Genomic DNA, 22,576 nt, shown 5'->3' on the forward strand with positions numbered 1-22,576 from the left:
ATGTGATGCGTGTTTTGAAAAATATTGGGGAAAATCTATTTTACCCCCCCTAAGTTTCAGGGGTTTTTTAATTTGAACCCTAAAGTTTAAAAAGTGGCAATATACCCCCCCAATGTTTCAAAAATTTTCAATTTAAACCTTCCGTTACAATTTCCGTTAAATTGGAGATTTTTTTAAAAAAAGCCTGAAGGTAATTATGTAATTTTAGAGATTTCCGTCAAATTTAACGGAAATTATTAATGAAAGGTTTAAATTGAAAATTTTTGAAACATTGGGGAGGTACATTGCCACTTTTTAAACTTTGGGGTTCAAATTGAAAAACCCCTGAAACTTCAAGAGGGTAAAGTAGATTTTTCCCAAAAATATATTTTGTTTTTGTTTTTGTTTGGAAATATGTTTAGATTTGACATAAATGTAAAAATTGTTTTTGTATTTTTAATAAGTTTATGTATGTAAGTTGGTTTTTGGTATTCTTATTTTAAGAAGAAAACAACAAAAGATAGAAAACAAGAATTTCAACAAATAGAGCCCGAGTTTGTTGTCAATTTTATTTTAGGGGAAAATCCACTTTACCCCCATGAAGTTTCAGGGGTTTTTCAATTTGAACCCCAAAGTTTCAAAATTTGCAATGTACCTCCCTAAAGTTACAAAATTTGTCAATTTAATCCTTCTGTTAGTATCTGCCGTCAAAGTGGATGGAAAACGTCTCACGTGCATTTCACGTGATCTTTTTCAGCCTGCTCTTCCAAGTTTGCCCTCAATAACACCTAAAGCCCTTTTCTTTTTCTTTTTTCACTCCAACCTTAGTCAACCCGTTTTTCACCATCCTTCACGGCCTCACGCAGCTCTCTCCCCCTTTTTCACTCCAATAACCACACCGAAGTCATACGGCTGAAGACGACAAGAAGAAACGTGGTTCCCTTGTGAGTACCGAAAGCGATTTTCGTGGTCCCCGTGTGTTTCTACCCCACCCACACGACACGCACACGACAAGAGGAAGACGACAGTTGGTGAATTTGTTCGTGGTCCCCTTGTGCTTGGAGAAAGGGGACAACACACTACCCTCTTACATAAATTTGATTAAATTACAAGGTATGCCCCAAATTTGTTGATACTGATGAAGTTTTGTGTAATATTGGGGGAATAATTAGGGTTTGCGGTTTTGTGTAATATTGGGGAATTGGGGGAATTTTTAGGGTTTAGGGTTGTTGTCGATTGAGATTAATAGGTTGGTTAAATGGTTTGAAATGAGTTTGGCTATGGATTTGTTTAGGGTTTAGGGAAAACGATTAAATATTAATTGTGTTTAGGGTTAAACAGTGGTGTATTTTGTAGTAAGAATTAGGGAAAATTAAGAGAGGCTGAATTTTGTATTGCTTGTGTTATGGGCTTGTTCCTGGCATAATTGAGATTTGGATATTTTTCATTACCACTGAAGTTGTCATTTCTGATTTGAGATAAATGAGACAAAATAATGAGTTACTAAGAAAGTTGTGAAGCACATAAAAGACAGATTAAAATATATTTAGCAGGTTGTCTATTATCATGAAATTTTGACTGATAAGGCTCAATCGATCATCTGCTATTGTAATATTTTAAGTAATTTAAGAACCAAATTGGAACTTCTTAAATATGAAACACCAAATATCTAAACTTCCAGTAAGGATAAAGAGCCAAAATCCTTAATATAAAATATTTGAAAAAGAAGGTGTTCAATCATTCATATTTGTTTATATGGAATTCTCCATAAACATTTTCTGTTTCCCCTTCAACTTTTTCTTTGTTTTTCTATTGATTGGCTTATGAAAAAGAAGGTGTTCATATTCATAACATAGTGCACGGAATTCTCCATAACATTTTATGTTTCTCATTCACCTTTTTCTTCTTCTTCTTCTATTTCTAGAAAGAAAATATAATGGAAGCATATTATGGAAAATGTATATGTAGAAAAGGTAACAATATGTGTGCTAAAGAATACAATCTAATCAAGAAAATATAAGTATCTAGTAACCTACTATTTATTTAGAAGTCTACAACCTTTCTGTGACATGAGAGGCAACCTACTATTTATTTTCAACATGATCTCCTAGTTACTTGTGAGTTAATTATATGAATTAGAAAAATTCATGATTGATACAAAGACTTAATAAAATCTATTTAATAGTAGTTGTCTATTAGCATGACATTTTGACTCACAAGGCTCAAGCAAATCTATTTAATAGTAGTTATCCTCTTCATAATGATATATTGAAATAATGAATAGAAGTTCAAAGGTAAGAAAAAAGGTTAAAAAGTATGAATACCATTCGAGCTATTGAAAAAAAAAACTGATGGCACAATTTTTAGATGTAACATATAAATTTCTAATTTCTATTTGATCACAATGATAATGTATTAATGCATTTACGATGGCAGTAGCAAGTATTGACCATGTTGACACCTTAAAATTTCAAGTATTGGTGTAAAGTTTGAAGAAGCGAAAATGTTTGCACTATAATTCTTAATGACCAGTAGTGATTTGATTCCACTCTTTTTGAAATAGCCCTATGGGATATTCAAAAAAATTATATCATCTGTCAACACCAAAGGGTTGATTACAAGTTAAGCACAATCTAAATTAAGAATAATAACCGAACAACGTATGTTTTAATCATCATAAATCATGAAACATTTCTAAAAGAATAATCTCTTTATTTGACTTCAACCAAACGACTAAAGCATCATGTTGAATGATGAGGGATGTATGCTGTGATTTCAGTGATCATATTATTTGGGGGGAAAGTGTTAGATGGTTTTATTTTCGACAAGGTGTTCATTCTTACGGTATAATAATGTTGGAGATATGAAACCAAGTCAAATAATTCCTTGCTTATAGTCATTATTGATGCAGAATATAAATTCTCATCAACTGCAAATTGTGGACCTTTCTTAACCAGCCGAATTGCCGGATTTAGAGTTATTCGATAGGTGGTTTATAATTCGTAAGTACTTGTCAAAACTTTTATTTGATAATGGCTATTTCATTCTACCATCTGCAATTTACAATTAACTGATTGTATCAATTTCGTTTATTTTTCTTGAGATGTTTTTTTATTACAAAATTTGATAAAATATTTATTTTCACTTTGTAGGATGGCCAATTCAAGATTAGTGTTCGAGGTCCATTATGGGGGTAGATTCAACAGGACAGTTGGATGTGAGTATGTTGGGGGGGATGTGGCAGTCCATACAGAAAGTGTTGACCCAGATGAATTGTCTTACTTTGAATTGGAAGCCATATGTCGACATTATGTGTATAACTCAGGGGATTTAATTTATTTTCAACAACCTGGTCACACTCTAGCTAATGGGTTGCATTTGATTACATCTAACCATGCTGTGCTATCTATGGTTGCCTCCCATACTGGTCATAACATAGTGCACTTATTTGTTGTTTCTTTCGGAGAGAGTGGAATTGGTGAAGAGGAATGTGAGGAAGAGGATGAAGATGAGGGTGGAGGGAGGGCTGATCTTAACGACCCTTGGTGGCGTGAAAAGCTTAGTGATGATGAAGATCTATTTGATGTAGATGTTGATGGGATTGATGATGGGACTGGACCATAAAAAACACAACCTAATACGTCCAATGTAGCGGAGTGTGAGGATGAGGAACAAGATAGGGATGAAAGAGGTGTAGAAGAGGGTGATGAAGATGGAAGTGATTATCATGAGAATGATGAGGGAGAGGCTACTGTTGATGAGCAAGATGAAGGGGATAATAGTAGGGGTAAGTTTAAGAAATCATTTGATGACAATGATGATGATGATGATGACAACTCCGACATGGGTAGGAGTGATATTCTTGTGTCACCAGTCCTTAGTGATGAAGATGGTGAAGCCGTATCTGCATCCTCATTAGATTTTCATGCTGTGGATCTAGGGGATCCAGCCATTCGGCTTCATATGAAATTCTCAAATATTAAGATGTTTAGGGAAGCTGTTAGGGTGTATAACCTGAAGAGGGGGAAGGATGTCAGATTGAAAAAAAATGAAACAATGAGGTGTGTAGCGGTATGTAGAGCTCCCAAATGTAAGTATCGAGTGTATGCAAGGAAGATGTCTGAGGAAGAATCATTTCAGGTGAGATCTATACACTCTAAGCACAGTTGTGGTCGGAAATATAGAAACACAATAGTCAACTCCACTTGGATTGTGAACAAGCTAATTGACAAGTTCAGGGTTCGGCCCAACATGCCTTTGGAAGTAATCCAACATGAAGTGAAAGACAAATGGCGTGTGGATGTCAATCCAACTATGGTGTACAGAGCTAGGAGGAAGGCCAAAAAAAAGTTATATGGAAATCTTAAGGGCCAATATCGGAGGTTGTGGGACTATTGTGAAACATTGAGGCATACTAACAGTGGAAGCTGTGTTCTGATGAAAGTAGACAGACCAAACCCAAACTTGCCTCCAAGATTTGGAAGATTGTATGTTTCTCTGGCAGCCATGAAGAAGGGCTTTCTAGAGGGTTGCCGGCCTTTCATAGTGGTAGATGGGTGCTTCCTAAAAGGATCATTCAAGGGCCAACTCCTATCTGCAGTTGGAAGAGATGGGAACAACAACATGTATCCAATTGCTTTCGCGGTTGTTGAAGCTGAGACGAAAGACAGTTGGATTTGGTTCCTTGAAACACTCGTTTCTGATCTTGGTACCCATGCTAGGCATGCTAGGCCTACATTCATTTCAGATCGGCAGGATATGTGTTAGGCATCTATATGCCAACTTTAGAGACATTGGGGGGCATCGAGGGTTGGCATTGAAGGAACAATTATGGGCTGCAGCGTCTTCATACACAGAATATGCTTTCAATGATCATATGGAAGAGTTGAAGAAAATGAACACAGACGCCTATGAGTATTTGAGTAATGTTGACCCTAGCAGGTGGTGTAAGGCATGGTTTAGTGACTACTCAAAATGTGACCTACTAGTAAACAACATCTGTGAGTGTTTCAACTCATACATTCTAAAGGCTTGTGACAAGCCCATATTGACGATGTTGGAAATGATAAGGAAGAAGCTGATGAGAAGATATCAAGCTAAGAGGGAAGGGATAGAGAAATTGACTGGGAAGTTATGCCCTAGGATTGCTGCAAAGTTGGAAGCAATTAGGTTGGAAGCAGTGGATTGCATTGCGCAGTATGCTGGTGATTAAATGTTTGAAGTTACTTGTCCGGATAATAGACAATTTGTGGTAGACCTCGGTAAAAGGAGGTGTGGTTGTAGGTAGTGGGAACTTACCGGAATCCCATGTCCCCATGCAGTGGTTGCTATACTTTATGATTGTGGGGATCCAGAGGATTATGTTGATGAATGCTTTACTAGGGCGGTGTACAAGAAAACATATGCTCCAATTATATACCCAATGCCTAGTGAGGAACAGTGGATCAAAACGAGTCATGATAAATTGGAGCCTCCAATAGGCCGAGTTGCTCCTGGTAGGCCAAAGAAGCAAAGGAAAAGGGGTCCGGATGAGAGTAGAGACTCGAAAAATTCGGACCGGATGAGGAAATTTAGAGCTAGAATGAAATGTGAGAAGTGTAATGGCGTTGGTCACAATAAAAAGGTCATGTCCAATGAATAGAAGTGAAGCATCCAACAGCAGGATGTCGAGTACAACATCTATAAGTTTATTGGTTTACGTAACTATTATGTTTAATAATAAGATGCTTAATAATATTTATAGTGTGTGTGCTTTTATACATGATAATATTGTGACACTTATTTGTTGTTATCGGGTGTTATGTGTGCAGTCACAAAGGGTTAGTTCAAGGACACCTAAAGTGACCAAAGGCAAACAAAAGGTTGGGGAGAAGGTACTATTTTCAATGCTATGGTATTATTGTAGGAAATTCTAGCATTGAGTACTAAAATATCATCTTATTGGGAGTGACTTACGTCTATTGCATATTTTCTCTTAGTATGGGGCCTCCTTTAAGGTTAGGAGAACAATTGATAAGATTGTTCTCCATTCAGTATACCAGGTTTCAATGATTGGTATTACAATACTCCACTTTTCAACAAATGCAATTATTAATATTTTTCCTTTCCACTATTTGTTATGCAGGGGGGTCAGCCGACAAGTGGTGGTGGACTTTGTGGTCCACAACAAAAATCTACAGTTTTTAAGGTCATGGTTTACTAAACCCTTGTTTTATGTTTGTTTTTTGTACCCTCATAGTTTGTGTCAGTTAAACTAACTTTCAGAATGTTTTGCTTCTTTTGTTTTTGCTTCTTTTTTTAACATATAAAGAAGAAGGGCATATCCAACAGGAAAGCGGCTACAAGTGTTGATGGTACACATTCCAAGAGGAAGGTAATCAACATCCCACAACTTGTTGATGAGCGAGACCACACACCGCCCCCTGGATTTGGTTATGAAAGAAGAGAATTACCGCCTACTGGGGTTGCTGACGAAGCAAGGGTATCACTTACCACTTCTGATAATGATGAAGGAAGAGTATCACCTCCACCTACATTTGCGGAGCATGAAGCAGGATTTGGTGCAGGCATTATCATACCTCCAGCATGGGGTGTGTCAATCAGAGAATTAACAGATGATCTACTAATTCCTACTATGTCAATAGGAGGGCCTGCAACAAGGACTCGCCGTTTGGATCGGATAGCTGGTATTTGTCATAGTGTTCCCATAAAAAACACTGGGCCAATACACATTGATCTAACAGAAGATGGAAATGAAACTGAAGCCGTTGGAATGAGAGGGCCATTAACTAGGGGTGGTGCAAGTTTAGGACCTACAAGAAAAGGTCCACTGACATAGGTGGTGCAACTGTAGCAACTGGCACCAGGGGTGGGGCAGCTAGGGGTGGTACACTTAGGTGTGGAACAGTTAGGGATGGGGCAGTTAGAAGTGGTGCAACTAGGAGTGGGGCAGCCAGGGGTGGTGGAACTGCTTCTTCATCACTGGACAAAGGAAAAGGCAAACACATTGTTATAACAGTCCAAAAAGGAATAGAAATTATGCAGGCTAAGAAGAAAAAACCAAATCCAGATTGGAAGCCATAGCCTGCGATGTGAATGACTTGAAAATACTCAAAATGGTAGTTTTCGTATGTTAGGTGTTTTGTAAAATGACATGTAAATTTGTTGGTTTCGTAAGTTTGGTAGTGTGTAAAATGATAGGTGAAATTTTGTAGTTTTGGAATGTTGGGTGGTGTGTAAAATGATAGGTTATATAGTTTGTGTGTAAAATGATAGGTGAAATTTTGTAGTTTTGGAATGTTGGGTGGTGTGTAAAATGATAGGTTATATAGTTTGTGTGTAAAATGATAGGTGAAACTTTGTACGTTTGAAATGTTTCGTTTTGTAGAATGATATGTAAACTTGGAAGGTTTGGTATGTTTGGTGGTGTGTAAATGACAGGTTATATAGTTTGTAGGTTCGGAATGTTTGGTTTAGTAGAATGACATGTAAACTTGGAAGGTTTGGTATGTTTGGTGGTGTGTAAATGACATGTTATATAGTTTGTAGGTTTGGAATGTTTGGTTTTGTAGAATGAAATGTAAATTGGTTGGTTTGGTTTTTTTTGTAGGTGTGTAAATGACAGGTTATATACTTCGTATGTTTGGAATGTTTGGTTTTGTAGAATGAAATGTAAATTGGTTGGTTTGGTATGTTTGGTGGTGTGTAAATGACAGGTTATATACTTTGTACATTTAGAATGTTTGGTAGTGGGTAAAATGACAGGTTATGTTTGGTATGTACGACCCTTGTGTACAATGACATGTAAATTTGTTGTTTTGGTATGTTTGATGGTGTGTAAAATTATAGGTGAAACTTTGTAGTTTTGGAATGTTGGATGGTGTGTAAAATCATAGGTAATATACTTTGTAGTTTTGGTATGTTTGGTGGTATGCAAATTAGGTTGCAACACTTGTGCCATTATTAGTGTGTTTTGCTGTGTTTGGCGGTTATGTAAATATTCATTTCAGGTAACATTTGTAGTGTGCGTGTAAGGTATGGAATGTATGAAATTTATGGCTTTGTCAGTTTTGGTACAATTATACAGGTTTTCCATACACTATTATTAATGATACTAGGTACTACGCACTTGGAACGTTTTAAACGCAATAATACAAAGTACGGTCTTTGCAGAATATAAAGTCCAAACATGATAACTCAAAGAAGGAAATTGTAAGTTAATTTTTCTTAAATTAACAAGGTTAAACCATACTATTGGTCTCATACGCATGCGGAAAGGTTCCATATATTGATTTTAGGAAGTTCATGAGTCAATCAAAAAAGCTAATAAGGCTATACAAAAGTGAATGACTTGAAGCAACCCATGTCATCAATACAAAAATAAATCCCACATCCACTACAAAAATTGATTTTGTTTTTGACTAGGGGTTTTTGACGTGTCAATGGTATTGACACGTCAAAAACCTCTTTTGACGCGTCGTTTTTGACGTTTGTCGACCGTTAAAAGGGTAGGTGTCAAAAAACTGGGGTTTTTGACGTGGCTACAGTGACACGTCAAAAATTTTTTGACGTGTCGAAAATGGCACGTCAAAAAAATTATTTCTGACGTGTCATTGTGACACGTCAAAAAATTTTTGACGTGTCACAATGACACGTCAAAAAATTTTTTGACGTGTCAAAATGACACGTCAGAAACAATTTTGACGTGTCATTTTCACACGTCAAAAATGTTTTTGACGTGCCATTTTAGACACGTCAAAAAGCTTTTTGACGTGTCAATATGACACGTCAAAAATATTTTTGACGTGCCATTTTCGACACGTCAAAAAGCTTTTTGACGTGTCAATTTGACACGTCAAAAATATTTTTGACGTGTCATTGTGACACGTCAGAAACATTTTGACGTGTCATTTCGACACGTCAAAAATTTGCACGTGTGATTTTTGACGTGCCAAACAGTTTGACACGTCAAAAATGTTTTTTTTTTTTTTTTTTTAATAATTCATAATACAAAAATGCCTGATATTCAAATATTCCTGATTTTCATGATATTTCAAATATTCCTGATATTCAACATCTAACAACCAATATATATATCCAATATCCAAATATATCCAACATCTAACAACCAATATATATCCAATATCCAACATCCTACATCCAACATCCAATATATATCCAACAACCAATATATATCCAATATCCAACATCCAATATATATCCAACATATATCCAACAACCAATATATATCCAATATCCAACATCCAATATATATCCAACATATATCCAAAATCCAACATATATATCATTAAACTAAATCCAATATCCAATATATCCAACATCCAATATATATCTAATATCCAACATCCAATATATATCCAACATATATATCATTAAACTAAATCCAATATCCAATATATATATCCAACACAACTTCATTAAACAAAATTCAATATCCAATCCATAATTCACAACCCAATCCAATCCACATACATAATCCACATCCACCTACATAATCCACAATCCAATACATAATACACATTCATAATACAATCCACCTACATAATCCATAATCCATAATCCACAATCCATCTACATATAAACCAAACTATCAATAATCCAATCCATAATCAATTTCCAAGTAAATATATATCCAACACAACTTCATTAAACAAGATAATATATCCAAGATTATATATCCAATATATATATCCAACACAACACAACTTCATTAAACAAAATTCAATATCCAATATATATATCCAAGACAACACAATTTCATTAAACAAAATTTTATATCCAATATATATATCAAACACAACACAACTTCATTAATAATATCTACTAGAAATTTGTTTCAATTAGTCTCAACAAGCATATAGTGAGATCTAACTATATACAAAACATGGCAACAATAATATGTATGTAGAACTTAACAAAAAGTGATGACCAGCCCTATGGCGCTCTACTCAACACAATCATCCTCCAACTCCTAATTTGCATTACCTGCGAATGAATTGTGAACCAATAATAATCAATACAAAAATTAAAAATTATTCTATAATATGATGCAAATATACGTAAGTTTTAAAATTGACCACTGTAACTAGGGGTTTGTAACAGTTATTCTAACAGTGAACAATTGTTAGAAAACAAATTAAAACATAGAATTACCTCTCGGGGGCGCAGACCCAGACGTCGACCCGAACATTGCCTCAAGCTGGCGGAAACGAGCCTCAAACATTTCATCTTTCTCTGTTATCTGGGCTTTTTGTGCTTCAATCTGCCTCGCCATCTCATCCATTGCACTTTTTTGTGCTGCCCGCTCATCTTCAAGTTCTCTGATTCTATCTGTCATCTGTGAGAACGAAGAGCTCCAAGAATTTTGAGACCGTGTCTGGGACGGTGTATAGTATGAATGTATGCTGCCCCGCACCGGCAGCACATTCGGACCCAGCTGGCGGACCCTACCAGCATACTCCGGCTTATTTCCATGCGCTTGAGCATACGCGTCATTAGGTGTCCACCGTACCGTCCCTTCTGTCACGGTATCAGTATTTGCCGGGTCAGTAGGCGCCAATTCCATCATCATCTCCTGTACATTAAAAAATATGTTAGTATCTCGTATAAGGAATGTTAATCATAAATAATTTATCAAAATATCTATGCTTGAGTACTTACACATCTTTCTCTGACCACGTCATTCGGATAGCCACCTTCCTTGTATGTGTGAGTCTTGATGTAACTTTCCGCTCGAGTTGGAGGAGTGCCCCCCGCATCTATGGTCTGCATACAAAAAAAAATTAAGACGTGTTTTTTACTTAAAACAACCGATTATATATATATATATAAGTACCTCTTGATGTGTCACTCTAGCATAGCTCATCGACCCAGTGCAGTGAGGCTCCTTGTTTTTTGCTCGCAATTCTTTCATCTTGGCAGCATACTCCTACATGTATATAAGTCTTAAAATGTCAGGCCTAACCCAATTAGAATTAATGAAACTACAATTAATTCCACTAGCCAATTGCTCATTTTGTCTTCTTAATTTTTCTTTAAAAATTAACTTCTACATATGTCATTCATAAAATGTTTTGAAGCTCGTAATTGCTGAAAACACTCCTGACGTACCTGATTTTTCGGGTCGCACCATCTCGCCAACAAGACATTCAAGTCCACTGGGTCGTATCTCCTAACGGCATCTTCACCCATTCTCGCCTTCACTGAGTCTGGAGTATCACCCGCTTGAATTTTTAATAATTTTTTTACAGCGTGTCTCCAACTCTTCAGCTTTGTGCCCATATCTTTGAAGGCGTCCCTTTTAATCGCCTCAATATTGTACTCAGGCGGCATGTAGAACTGAGTCTGCATATATAAATCAAACAAATTAGGCGTATAATTGCACACTTTAATGTTTAAAATATTGAAATACATCTGCTAAAATATGAGGAAAAATGTAACCATACCATAAGGGTGTCCCATATATCTTCCTTCGCACGAGGATGTACATGCTCCCATTCATCCCGGAGCTTAACATAAGTCCCTGCCCTTATGACGTTCCCGGCCTCCCTTCTGAATTTCATCCCGCTAAATCCTACGGGCTGCCATGCTTTATTGTACTCGCAGACAATTTTTTGGCCAAGGGGGACCTCCCACTTCTTGTTCGATGGTGGGATGTCCACCACCTGAAATTGGGTGCTCCCGTCTCCCCTGGTACCTAACACATTAATAATTGCAAAATTTATTTATTTCAAATTTAATGAATTACTACATAAATTTTATACATATTCAAACTGAGTTTTTTAAACATATATACTTACTTATTGTCCGGAGTTGTCGAACGCTCAACACTTCTGGAGGATCTTCGGCCTCCAAGTCACCTGAGCCATCATCCGCATGCTCCCCATAGTATTGTGTCTCGCTATCATCTGGCTGCGATGGCTCACTGTATGGTATACCCGTGTTCAACTCATGGGGAAACATCATCTCTACCTCACCATGTCCACATACACCTAACTCGCTCATGGTAGGATATGGAGTGCCAAGATCATAGGGAACCGGCTGAGACCCTTCCCCATGCTCAGGGAGCAAGGGTCTATACCCCTGGTCGTCTATCTGTGGGGACCGTCGTCGTCTACTCTTCCCCCGCGTACTCATGTCAACCTGCAAAACACATAATATACTCAATTAATTATGTATATAATAGATAAAAAAGTCACCAATATAATCAATCAATGTAGAATGAAATAACATTAAATACGTCAAAATAAATGTGAACGATATATATTATTAAAGTTTTAAATTTTTTTAAATCACATACGGATCTAAGTCTTCTCGGATGTAGTCAATGTCATCCTGGGGATCCACTTCATTACTGCTAGTCAATAGGAGCGGCTCACACTCGTGGTAGCTGACACTTTCATCATCAGAACCTTCACCTTGTCCAACGTCGTATACGTTCCTAGGTTTAGTTCTTACAACACAAGCCCAATCAGGGTCCCTTTCATCTTGGACGTAAAAGACTTGGTCAACTTGTGACGTTAGCACATACGGCTCATCAGTAATTTCCTGGCCCCGGTGGACAAGGTTTTTGAAGCTGACAAGCAGTATGCCATACTCGTCAACTTTGTACCCCCTGTCCCTCGTGTTATCCGCCCAATCGCACTTGAACAAAACATACCTAGTCCTGTCGAAGTACTCCACCTCAATTATTTCCGTCAACTTTCCATAGTACGTTTCACCATCAACTGTTGGCACGCACACCCCGCTATTCTGGGTCCTTTTTCCAGCATCGCATGCAATAGTGCGAAACAGCTTTCCATTAATCACATATCTGTTATATCTAGTCGCTGTGGCCTTCGGCCCTCTACAATGCATTACCAGTTTGTGACCTAATTCCTTCCTTTGTCGATCGTCCAATCGATCGACCTGTAAGCACATACGTAAAAATTGACCATAAGAAAGTTTCTTTAGTTGTTATGAATCAATAACTAAATATAATGGGTCAGTAACAGTTAAACGTCACGGTAGTCTTACGTAGTCACGGTACCAATCGGAGAATAGCGCATGATGTTGGGTTTCAAACTGATCCTCCGTCGTTCGCCCCCTACTGCATGAACGCCTAAGTGTATCCATGTGCACCCTACAATACAACGTTTCAATTATATTATAATTCACAACTAAGGGTTCAAGGTGATATTGAACTTGTATACACTACTAACACGACTTACGTCCGTAGTTGAAGGAACTCATCCGAGTTAAAAATAATGTATCGGTGAATTTGTGTCAATGTGACACGGTCGAGGATAACTCGTGTTCCCGCCCCCTTTGAACCATCTGGGTTTCTTACAGTCCTATTGTGAAATGTTGGTGCGTGGTCTAGATACCTTGAGCAGAACGCAACCAACTCCGTTGCTATGTAGCCCTCCGCAATGCATCCCTCAGGAGCCGCTTTATTGCGGACATTAGATTTGAACACCCCAAGGCTTCTACATATGATCATAATTCATTCATTATAGTTAGTGACGATTTCATATAAAATAAAAATTCATAAATATGAATATTAGTAAAGCTATTTTACCTCTCTGCCGGATACATCCACCTATATTGTACCGGTCCACCAAGTCGGCATTCACGGACAAGATGCACGACCAAGTGAACCATCACAGTAAAAAAGCTTGGGGGAAAGACCCTTTCCATCTGGCACAAAGTAATATAAATGTCACCCTCTAATCGGTCCATATCATCTCGTGTCAATGACGTTGAACATATGCCCCTGAAGAATGCAGAAATCCCGACAAGTGGTCTTACCACGTTTCCTGGCAATGATCCACGCAATGCAATAGGGAGAAGTTGTTGCATAATTACGTGACTATCATGGCTCTTCAACCCGAATATCGTACAATCACTAAGTCGTACACATCGAGAAATATTAGAGGCATATCCGTCCGACACCCTTACATTTCGAAGCACTTTCAAAAACTGAGTTTTCTCTTCCTTAGACATCGTGTGACAAGCTGCGGGCATATATGTTTTACCATCCTCGCCTATGTACGGATGAAGTGTATGTCTCAACCCCATTTCTTGCAAGTCTGTGCGGGCTTGGATGTTGTCCTTTGTTTTCTTCGGAATGTCCAGTATTGTACCAAGAATGTTGTCCATCACATTTTTCTCAATGTGCATGACATCAAGATTGTGCCGCAATAGATTATCTTTCCAATACGGCAATCTAAAGAAAACACTTTTCTTCTTCCACAATACGTTGGCAGTATCGCCTTCTCTTTCTGTCGCCCCACTCTTCTTCCGTTTCTTGTCTTTTTTCTTCTTATCCGCCCTTGCCTTACCGGCATTCTCATCTCCATATGCCATATCTTGCAATTGTCTAAGAATTTCATCTCCACTTGGCACATCTGGGGCACATTCAAATTCTTGTTTGCCGTCAAATGTTATTCTATTTCTCCTCCACGGATGATCAATAGGCAAGTATCGCCTGTGCCCCATATAACAAAATTTTCTGCCGTGTTTTAACCGCCTGGACCTCGTCGAGTACATACAGCAGGGACATGCCTTCTCACCCCTGTTAGGCCACCCAGACAAATCTGCGTATGCCGGGAAGTCATTAATTGTCCACATCAACTGGGCTCGTAGCACAAAATTCTTTTTTTTGGACACGTCAAATGTGCGTACACCTACAGTCCACAATTCTTGTAACTCCTCAATTAAGGGTTGTAGGTAGACATCTAGATCCATTCCAGGTGCCTTTGGGCCCGGGATTATCAGCGATAGTATGAATGAAGTTTGTTTCATGCACGTCCAAGGAGGCAAGTTGTACGGTACAAGCATTACAGGCCAAGTGCTGTGGGATGTGCTCATGTTTCTGAATGGATTAAATCCATCCGAGGTTAGACCAAGCCTGACGTTCCTGCTGTCCGCCGAGAAGTCTGGATGCAAATTATCAAATGCCCTCCACGCTTCACCATCGGCCGGATGCCTCAATACACCGTCCTTAGTCCGGCCTTCTGCATGCCACCTCATGTAAGGAGCAGTATGCTCTGACATAAACAATCTCTGTAGTCGTGGTATAAGTGGAAACCACCGCAACACCTTCACCGGCCGTTTCTTACTCGATGATATGGGTTGCCCATCCTCATCCAACTGAATGTCATCCTTCCACTTAGATACTCCACAAACAGCACATGTATCCAAATCCTTATTGTTCTTCCAAAATATCATACAATTATTAGGACACGCCGGGATCTTCTCATACCCGAGGCCCATGTCCCTTAGAAACTTTTTTGCCTCATATGTATTAACCGGCAAAGCTTCATCACTAGGAGGCAACAACTGATTGATGAACTCAAGAAAAGATGAAAATATTGTGTTACTAAGTCCGCCAACACACTTTAAGTTGTACAGATGTACAGTAGCGCTAAGCTTGCTATGTTTCGTCCCATCATGAAGTGGCTTCTCTGCCTTCTTAAGCAAGTTACTGTACTTTACTATGTCACTGTCGTCGGCTTCTTCATTCACAGTTTCGTCATTCCCCTGCACCGCAACTTCAGGCTCACAATTGTCTTCCATGACATCGTGCATGCCGAATAAATCACGCAACATTGACCGCATGTTTTCACCCTGTGCTGCGCCTAAACCCTGATCCGTGTTCATGGTAGACGACGAAGAGACTGCAACAGGATCCCGGACAGGCCTCTCCCCGTGATAATACCAGGTTCTGTATGCAATCATTATTCCCTTACCCCCTGTCAAATGGTCAAATACCAAATCCGGCGGGTGGCGCTGCTTATTACGACACACCTTACAGGGGCAGTGAATTTTTCCATCAGGGATTGTGCAGTTCCTAACTGCAAAGTCCACGAATGATCTACACCCGTCTCTGTATTCCCTTGTACCCCTAGACTTTGTCATCCAACTCTTGTCCATAGCTTTAAGTAATGGGACCCTAACTGAATAAAATAAATCTAAATTAGTTACTTAGATGTTCTTTTATTTTTTGTGGTTCTTTAACTACATCGTTTCAATTTTTTTATTTTCACTCTTAATAAACAAACACATAAATTGACTTTTAATTATAACATCTACATAATCTTAATATGCAAAACCTAAGTAAATTACATATGAGCACCCTAAATAAACTACATATAGCTAGTTAGGTTAAATGTTGGTTTTCTTTTTTTTCGTTTACTAAACCATTCACATACGAATCGATAGAAATAGATATGTCGTTGTTAATCAAAACCTACACAAAATATGGGTCTACATCCAAATGCAAAAAAATTTTCATCTTATAATTTCAAACTACCAAGGTACGTAATTGTACATGCATGCATGCAAATACATTAAACAATATTCTCACCATATACAAACCAAACATGTCAAACTATTCAAATATATTACAAAACATATATCTTAAGCAAATAAATTAATTACTTAACCTATAAAATAAATTTACATTGTAAATTACATTTTTTATATACTTTATTTAATTATCTATTAAATAAATTAATTTATATATATATAATTAATTTATACATATACAATCTGTATATATATATTTGCAGATTATATATATATATATAAAATCTGCAAATATATATAAACCCAACCCGGCCATATAATCTGCAGATTATATATATATATATATATATATATAAACCCAACCCATATATTTATCTGTGTATATATATATATATATATATATATAAACCCATATATATACCTGATTTTCGAGTAGGAGAACGAGTGAGAGCGTGAGAGAGCCTTCGGAGCTTGAGGTTGTGGTCGCCGGAGGGAGTAACGGCGGTGACGTGCGCCGGCGAGAGAGAGAGCCACCGAGAGAGACACCACCACGGGAAAAAAACGAGAAATGGCCGGGGTGAGACAAATGCTGTAGAGGCGCGCGACGTCGGGCTGGGTTGAAGGAGCAAAAACAAATGGCGGAAGAAATGGGCGGAGGAGTACTTGTGGGCGGGGAGAGAAAGAAATGGGAGGGAAGAAGACGAAGGTACAGGGGAGTTGGCGGAAAAGAAAAAAAAAGAAAGAAAAAAAAGAAGAAAAACTCGCGCAGATCAGATGCGACGTGCAAGCTGGGAAGGTGCAGCAGGAAAAAGGCGCACCTTCCCGAGGTTGTTTTTGACGTGCCATACTGGCACGTCAAGAACCTTATTGACGTGCCACATGTGGCACGTCAAAAAGGTTCTTAACGTGCCACATGGCACGTCAAGGGTATATCCACATGCCACATATTATTTTATTTAAATTTAATTAAAATTATACAATTAAATCTTATTTCTATTAAAATTATATTTCTTTTACCATATCATTTTTTTCCTCTTATATAACACATTATAACACACACGTTCCCGGCCTCCCTTCGAATTCCCCTTCCCTTCTTGTGTGGACATATAAAAAATAAATAAAAATAAAAAATTCGGGGATTTAGAATCACTAAAGAGATAAAATGAAAATACATATATGCATGTCACGAGCATTAATGGTACGTATATGATCTAATCCGTTGAGCTTCTCTTCCGCGCGCCACATGCATATATGCAATGAGCAAAGGGAAAAGAGGAGTGCTAGACTTACAAACAAATTTTATAGAAAAACTTTTACAAACTGATGTGACACAATATAATTAGGTTTTTCAAAATTTGAACTTATCTTATATCTAATTATATTGTGCCACATCAGTTTATAAAAATTTGTTTGTAAGCCTAACATTCCTCAATGGAAAATATGTACTACACAAGGTTGTACGTGCAGGTGCAGGAAAAATAAATATTAATTTTTGAGATATCAGAAAAAAAAATGATAATTATTATTTTCTATGCCAATTAACATTAAGTGTTGTTTATTACATATTTTTTAATATCATAATTAAAGTTATTTTTGACATATATATATACATATATATATTTATATATATATAATTAAAATTAATATACTTTTTTGACGTGTCATGCATGACACGTCAATAGTTTTTGACGTGCCATGCATGACACGTCAAAAGTTTTTGACGTGCCAAACATGGCACGTCAAAAACTTATTATTTAAATGTTATATATATTACATTATTTAATCTATTTTCATAAAATTTTATTTATTTAAATGTTATTAAAATAGTATTTACTCTATTAAAATAATTCAATAATAATTATGTTCTTTTCCATAGTATATAGGCATAAATCAAGCATGAGAAATAATGACATACTTCTATTATATATTCTCGGAACAAGCTTCTAATATTTGCCTGATAAATCAACATATTGCAAATATCTTATATAAAGATCTCGATATATATACCAATTAATTGTCAATAGTAAGTAATTATCATGTCTCTAAAATGTAGCTCAATCGGCTGGGGATTACGTATTATAAAGCGAAGGTTTCTAATTCGAATTCCCTTCCCTTCTTGTGTGGACATATAAAAAATAAATAAAAATAAAAAATTCGGGGATTTAGAATCACTAAAGAGATAAAATGAAAATACATATATGCATGTCACGAGCATTAATGGTACGTATATGATCTAATCCGTTGAGCTTCTCTTCCGCGCGCCACATGCATATATGCAATGAGCAAAGGGAAAAGAGGAGTGCTAGACTTACAAACAAATTTTATAGAAAAACTTTTACAAACTGATGTGACACAATATAATTAGGTTTTTCAAAATTTGAACTTATCTTATATCTAATTATATTGTGCCACATCAGTTTATAAAAATTTGTTTGTAAGCCTAACATTCCTCAATGGAAAATATGTACTACACAAGGTTGTACGTGCAGGTGCAGGAAAAATAAATATTAATTTTTGAGATATCAGAAAAAAAAAAAATGATAAAATAAATGCATCGAGTATGTTTTATATATATTTTTTTTATAAATAATATGAGTAGCCATTATATTAATATTACTAGACTGATCGATTTATGCATGCATGATACATATATATATATATATATAAGCATACATATATACTAAGTAATTTATACCATTATGATAAACTATAATTTGCCTATCGAATCAAAATTTAATTTTTTAGGCCAATTAACATTAATTTATTTTTTAATACATATTTTTTTATATCAAAATAAAAAATAGAGTTTTGCTATATATATTTTATATATATATAAAATATAAAATTTAAATTGAAATTTATGGGGTTTTGACGTGTCATGCATGACACGTCAAAACTTTTTGACGTGCCATGCATGGCACGTCAAAAGTTTTTTGACGTGCCACACATGGCACGTCAAAACCCTATAATTACTAATTACATATATTATATTATTTAAATCATTATAAATGATATTCACAATTTAATAATATTAAAATTATATTAACTCTATCATATATTTACTCTATCCAATTACAAATAATTAGAGAAAAAATAAATTAGTATTCTAGACGTATAGATAATTAGACGTATCAACTGACCGACAACATATGTTGCGTTGGCCGATCGAGTTCATGTGAGGTTTGCGGGTATTATAAAATAAATGCATCGAGTATGTTTTATATATTTTTAGAAAAATAATATGTGTAGCTATCATATTAATATTAATAGACTGATCAATTTAAGCATACAATATATATATATACCAACTTCATTTAAAATTATATATGATAAACTATATATAATTTTCCTATCCAATCAAAATTAATTTTCTATGCCAATTAACATTAAGTGTTGTTTATTACATATTTTTTTATATCATAATTAAAATTATTTTTGATATATATATATATATACACGTACGTATATATATATACAATTAATATAATTTTTTGACGTGTCATGCTTGACACGTCAATAGTTTTTGACGTGCCATGCATGACACGTCAAAAGTTTTTGACGTGCCAAACATGGCACGTCAAAAACTTATATAATATATATATATATATATATATATATATATATATATATTATCTTATTTAAACTATTTTCATAAAATTTTATTTTATTTAAATATTATTAAAATAGTATTTACTCTATCATATATATATATATATATATATATATATATATATATATATATATATTTATTCTCTCCAATTAAAATTAATTAGAGAAAAAAAAAAAAAACCCCATATATTCTAGATGTATAGATATATAATTAAATGTATCAACTAACCGGCCGCATATATTGTGTTTGTCGAGTTCATATGAGTTTTGCAGGTCTTATAAAATAAATGCATCGAGTATGTTTTATATATTTTTAGAAAAATAATATGTGTAGCTATCATATTAATATTAATAGACTGATCAATTTACGCATGCATACATATATACTAATGATAATAAACTATAATTTATACTAATGACAATAAATATTAATTTTTTATGCCAATTTTCTATGCATATTTGTTTATATCAAAATTATTGTTAATTTTTTTTTTATTAAAAAAAGTTTTTTGACGTGTCCACTTGACACGTCAAAAGTTTTTGACGTGTGAAATTCACACGTCAAAACTTTTTGACGTGTCAAGTTGACACGTCAAAAGTTTTTGACGTGTCGATTACACACGTCAAAAACTTTTGACGTGTGAATTTCACACGTCAAAAAACTTTTGACGTGTAAAAAAACACACGTCAACAAAAATTTTTTTGACGTGCTTACTTAAACACGTCAAAAGTTTTTGACGTGGCAAACATAAGTTACTGTTTGCCACGTCAAAAAACTCATATTTTTTTGTAGTGATCGGACTATTGTCTTCAAATAAATCTCACATGGGACTACATAATGATAACATGAATAACAACTTATATCATAGTACGCATTGGTTACGAACATATAAAAAAACCACAACAAAAAACCACAGCAAGATCCAGCAGCCCCACCATGACAGCCAACCTCAAGACAGCATCACACGGCCTACTTTGCATAAATTGTGACCGTTGGAAGTGTATCCAAAGAAGAACATGCATAGTGCCAAGATTATTAAGCTCCATGAACAAACAATTATGGTCTGGTAATTCTTCTTCATTGCATGCATCTTTACCTCTCCAATCTCTACTTGTTTACGATACTGAGATATCTCACTCTCTGTTTCTACCTTGAGCTGCGCAATTTTTTTCTCATTTTCTGCTCTCACCTTCCCAACTTCAACTTCAACCAATGTTTCACATCGTTTGGCTTGAGCCTCCAAATATTCATGCCTTTGATGCAAACGATGAACCACCTTCCTACCAAAGGAGCACATCTTTGAATCAAGCCACTCAAAGAAACCACAGTCTTGGTTAATCTGCAAAACACATTACACCTACCAATCACCAACCACTAAGAGATTATTAAATAAGAGCACATTTTATGTTCATACCATGATTACATAAAATATCAAGTATTTGCCTTCCAATTTTTGCAACTCACAAACCTCCTTCCAAAGTTTTTCTTAGTATTAGCGGTTTTGACAACTGTGGGCCGCTCACAGAAGCAAAGGCGCTGCAGTGCAAATGAAGCACTGCTTTGAGATGAACCAAAGAAACTTGTACCTTTATTTGAGGTATCCATCCTACATGATATACTAATACATAATTAGTCTGCTTGCACATTATTGTCGATCACATTGGAAAGCAACCATAATGCATGCATATGCTCAAACTCAAAGGGTAATAATGCATGCAAGCAACAAATCTATTATGAACCAATCTGTTTAATATATAATATTGGTACTTAGATTACCTGTTTACTTGCAAGCATAAACCAAGCTACGTTTTACTACTTGATTAATACAATTTTTTTTTTTTTTTTTTTTAACACGGGAAATATTCCTCTACAAATTACACTCTTACAGTTCTAAAACCTAAGACATACACTTAAATAAAATGAATATGCAAACTATAATGTAAATCGGAAAAATACTATCAGCAATAGCCTCCAAGAAAAATATAATCCCTATTTTCACTTCAAGTTTAATTCTTTTTTCTTTTTTTTTTAGTACATACAAATCCCATATGAAAATTGGTATGTTGTGCAAACATATATTTCTTCTAATGGACCAGAAAAAGGAGAGTTTCCTTCACAAAAAGCCCAAACAACGCACACACTTAGAATGCCTAAATGAAAAAGTGAGTGTAACCCAAAGTTAGTCCAAAGCTATCCCAAGGAACAATGAAGCTTGGTAGGGTCTTAGTGTCCATTGTCTTCACATACATGTCTATGTCATCAGAGTCTCTCTTCAAGATAGTCTTCTTTCCCCCCTTTTTTACCCAACACGTACCCTCCAACCCATTTTTCACATGAAATGGTCGAAAAGCTCTCCCCCCTCCCCCCACCAAAAAAAAAAAAAAAAATGATAGGTTGCTTTCAAATACTTTTCTATCAAACTCAGTTGATTAATTAACACAAACCCATTAGGGAATATAACAATATTAACAATTAAAACGTAAGAAAAATATATAACAGCAAATATTTATTAGACTACTTTCGAATTACAATGACAAAAGGCCGACATTGGAGACTATTATGTTGCATTTGGATGTGCAGATGGAAATATGAGAGGTAGACATATAATATTCCCCTAAACCCAATTTACAAGAACCCTAAACAAGATTCCCACAAAACCCCCAATTTTACATAAAA

The 22,576-nt window shown here is 35.8% G+C and overlaps 1 protein-coding gene and 1 pseudogene across 1 annotated transcript; one reads left to right on the forward strand and one right to left on the reverse strand.

Moving 5' to 3' along the window:
* Window positions 1-4,416: 4,416 nt before the first annotated feature.
* On the forward strand, window positions 4,417-7,062 carry LOC148586911 (uncharacterized; annotated as a pseudogene).
* A 4,258-nt stretch (window positions 7,063-11,320) lies between these two features.
* LOC148586912 (uncharacterized) lies at window positions 11,321-21,505 on the reverse strand. Its single transcript, XM_088514392.1, has 7 exons — window positions 21,344-21,505; window positions 20,997-21,239; window positions 13,209-13,303; window positions 13,015-13,120; window positions 12,299-12,906; window positions 11,799-12,112; window positions 11,321-11,343 (listed from the first exon to the last, which is right to left on the reverse strand). The coding sequence occupies exons 1-7, from the start codon at window positions 21,503-21,505 to the stop codon at window positions 11,321-11,323; spliced, it is 1,551 nt and encodes a 516-aa protein (XP_088370518.1).
* Between the last annotated feature and the right edge of the window lie 1,071 nt (window positions 21,506-22,576).

Source organism: Corylus avellana, chromosome 3, assembly GCF_965113065.1.
Source record: "Corylus avellana chromosome 3, dhCorAvel1.hap1.2, whole genome shotgun sequence".
In the NCBI taxonomy this organism is placed as follows: domain Eukaryota; kingdom Viridiplantae; phylum Streptophyta; class Magnoliopsida; order Fagales; family Betulaceae; genus Corylus; species Corylus avellana.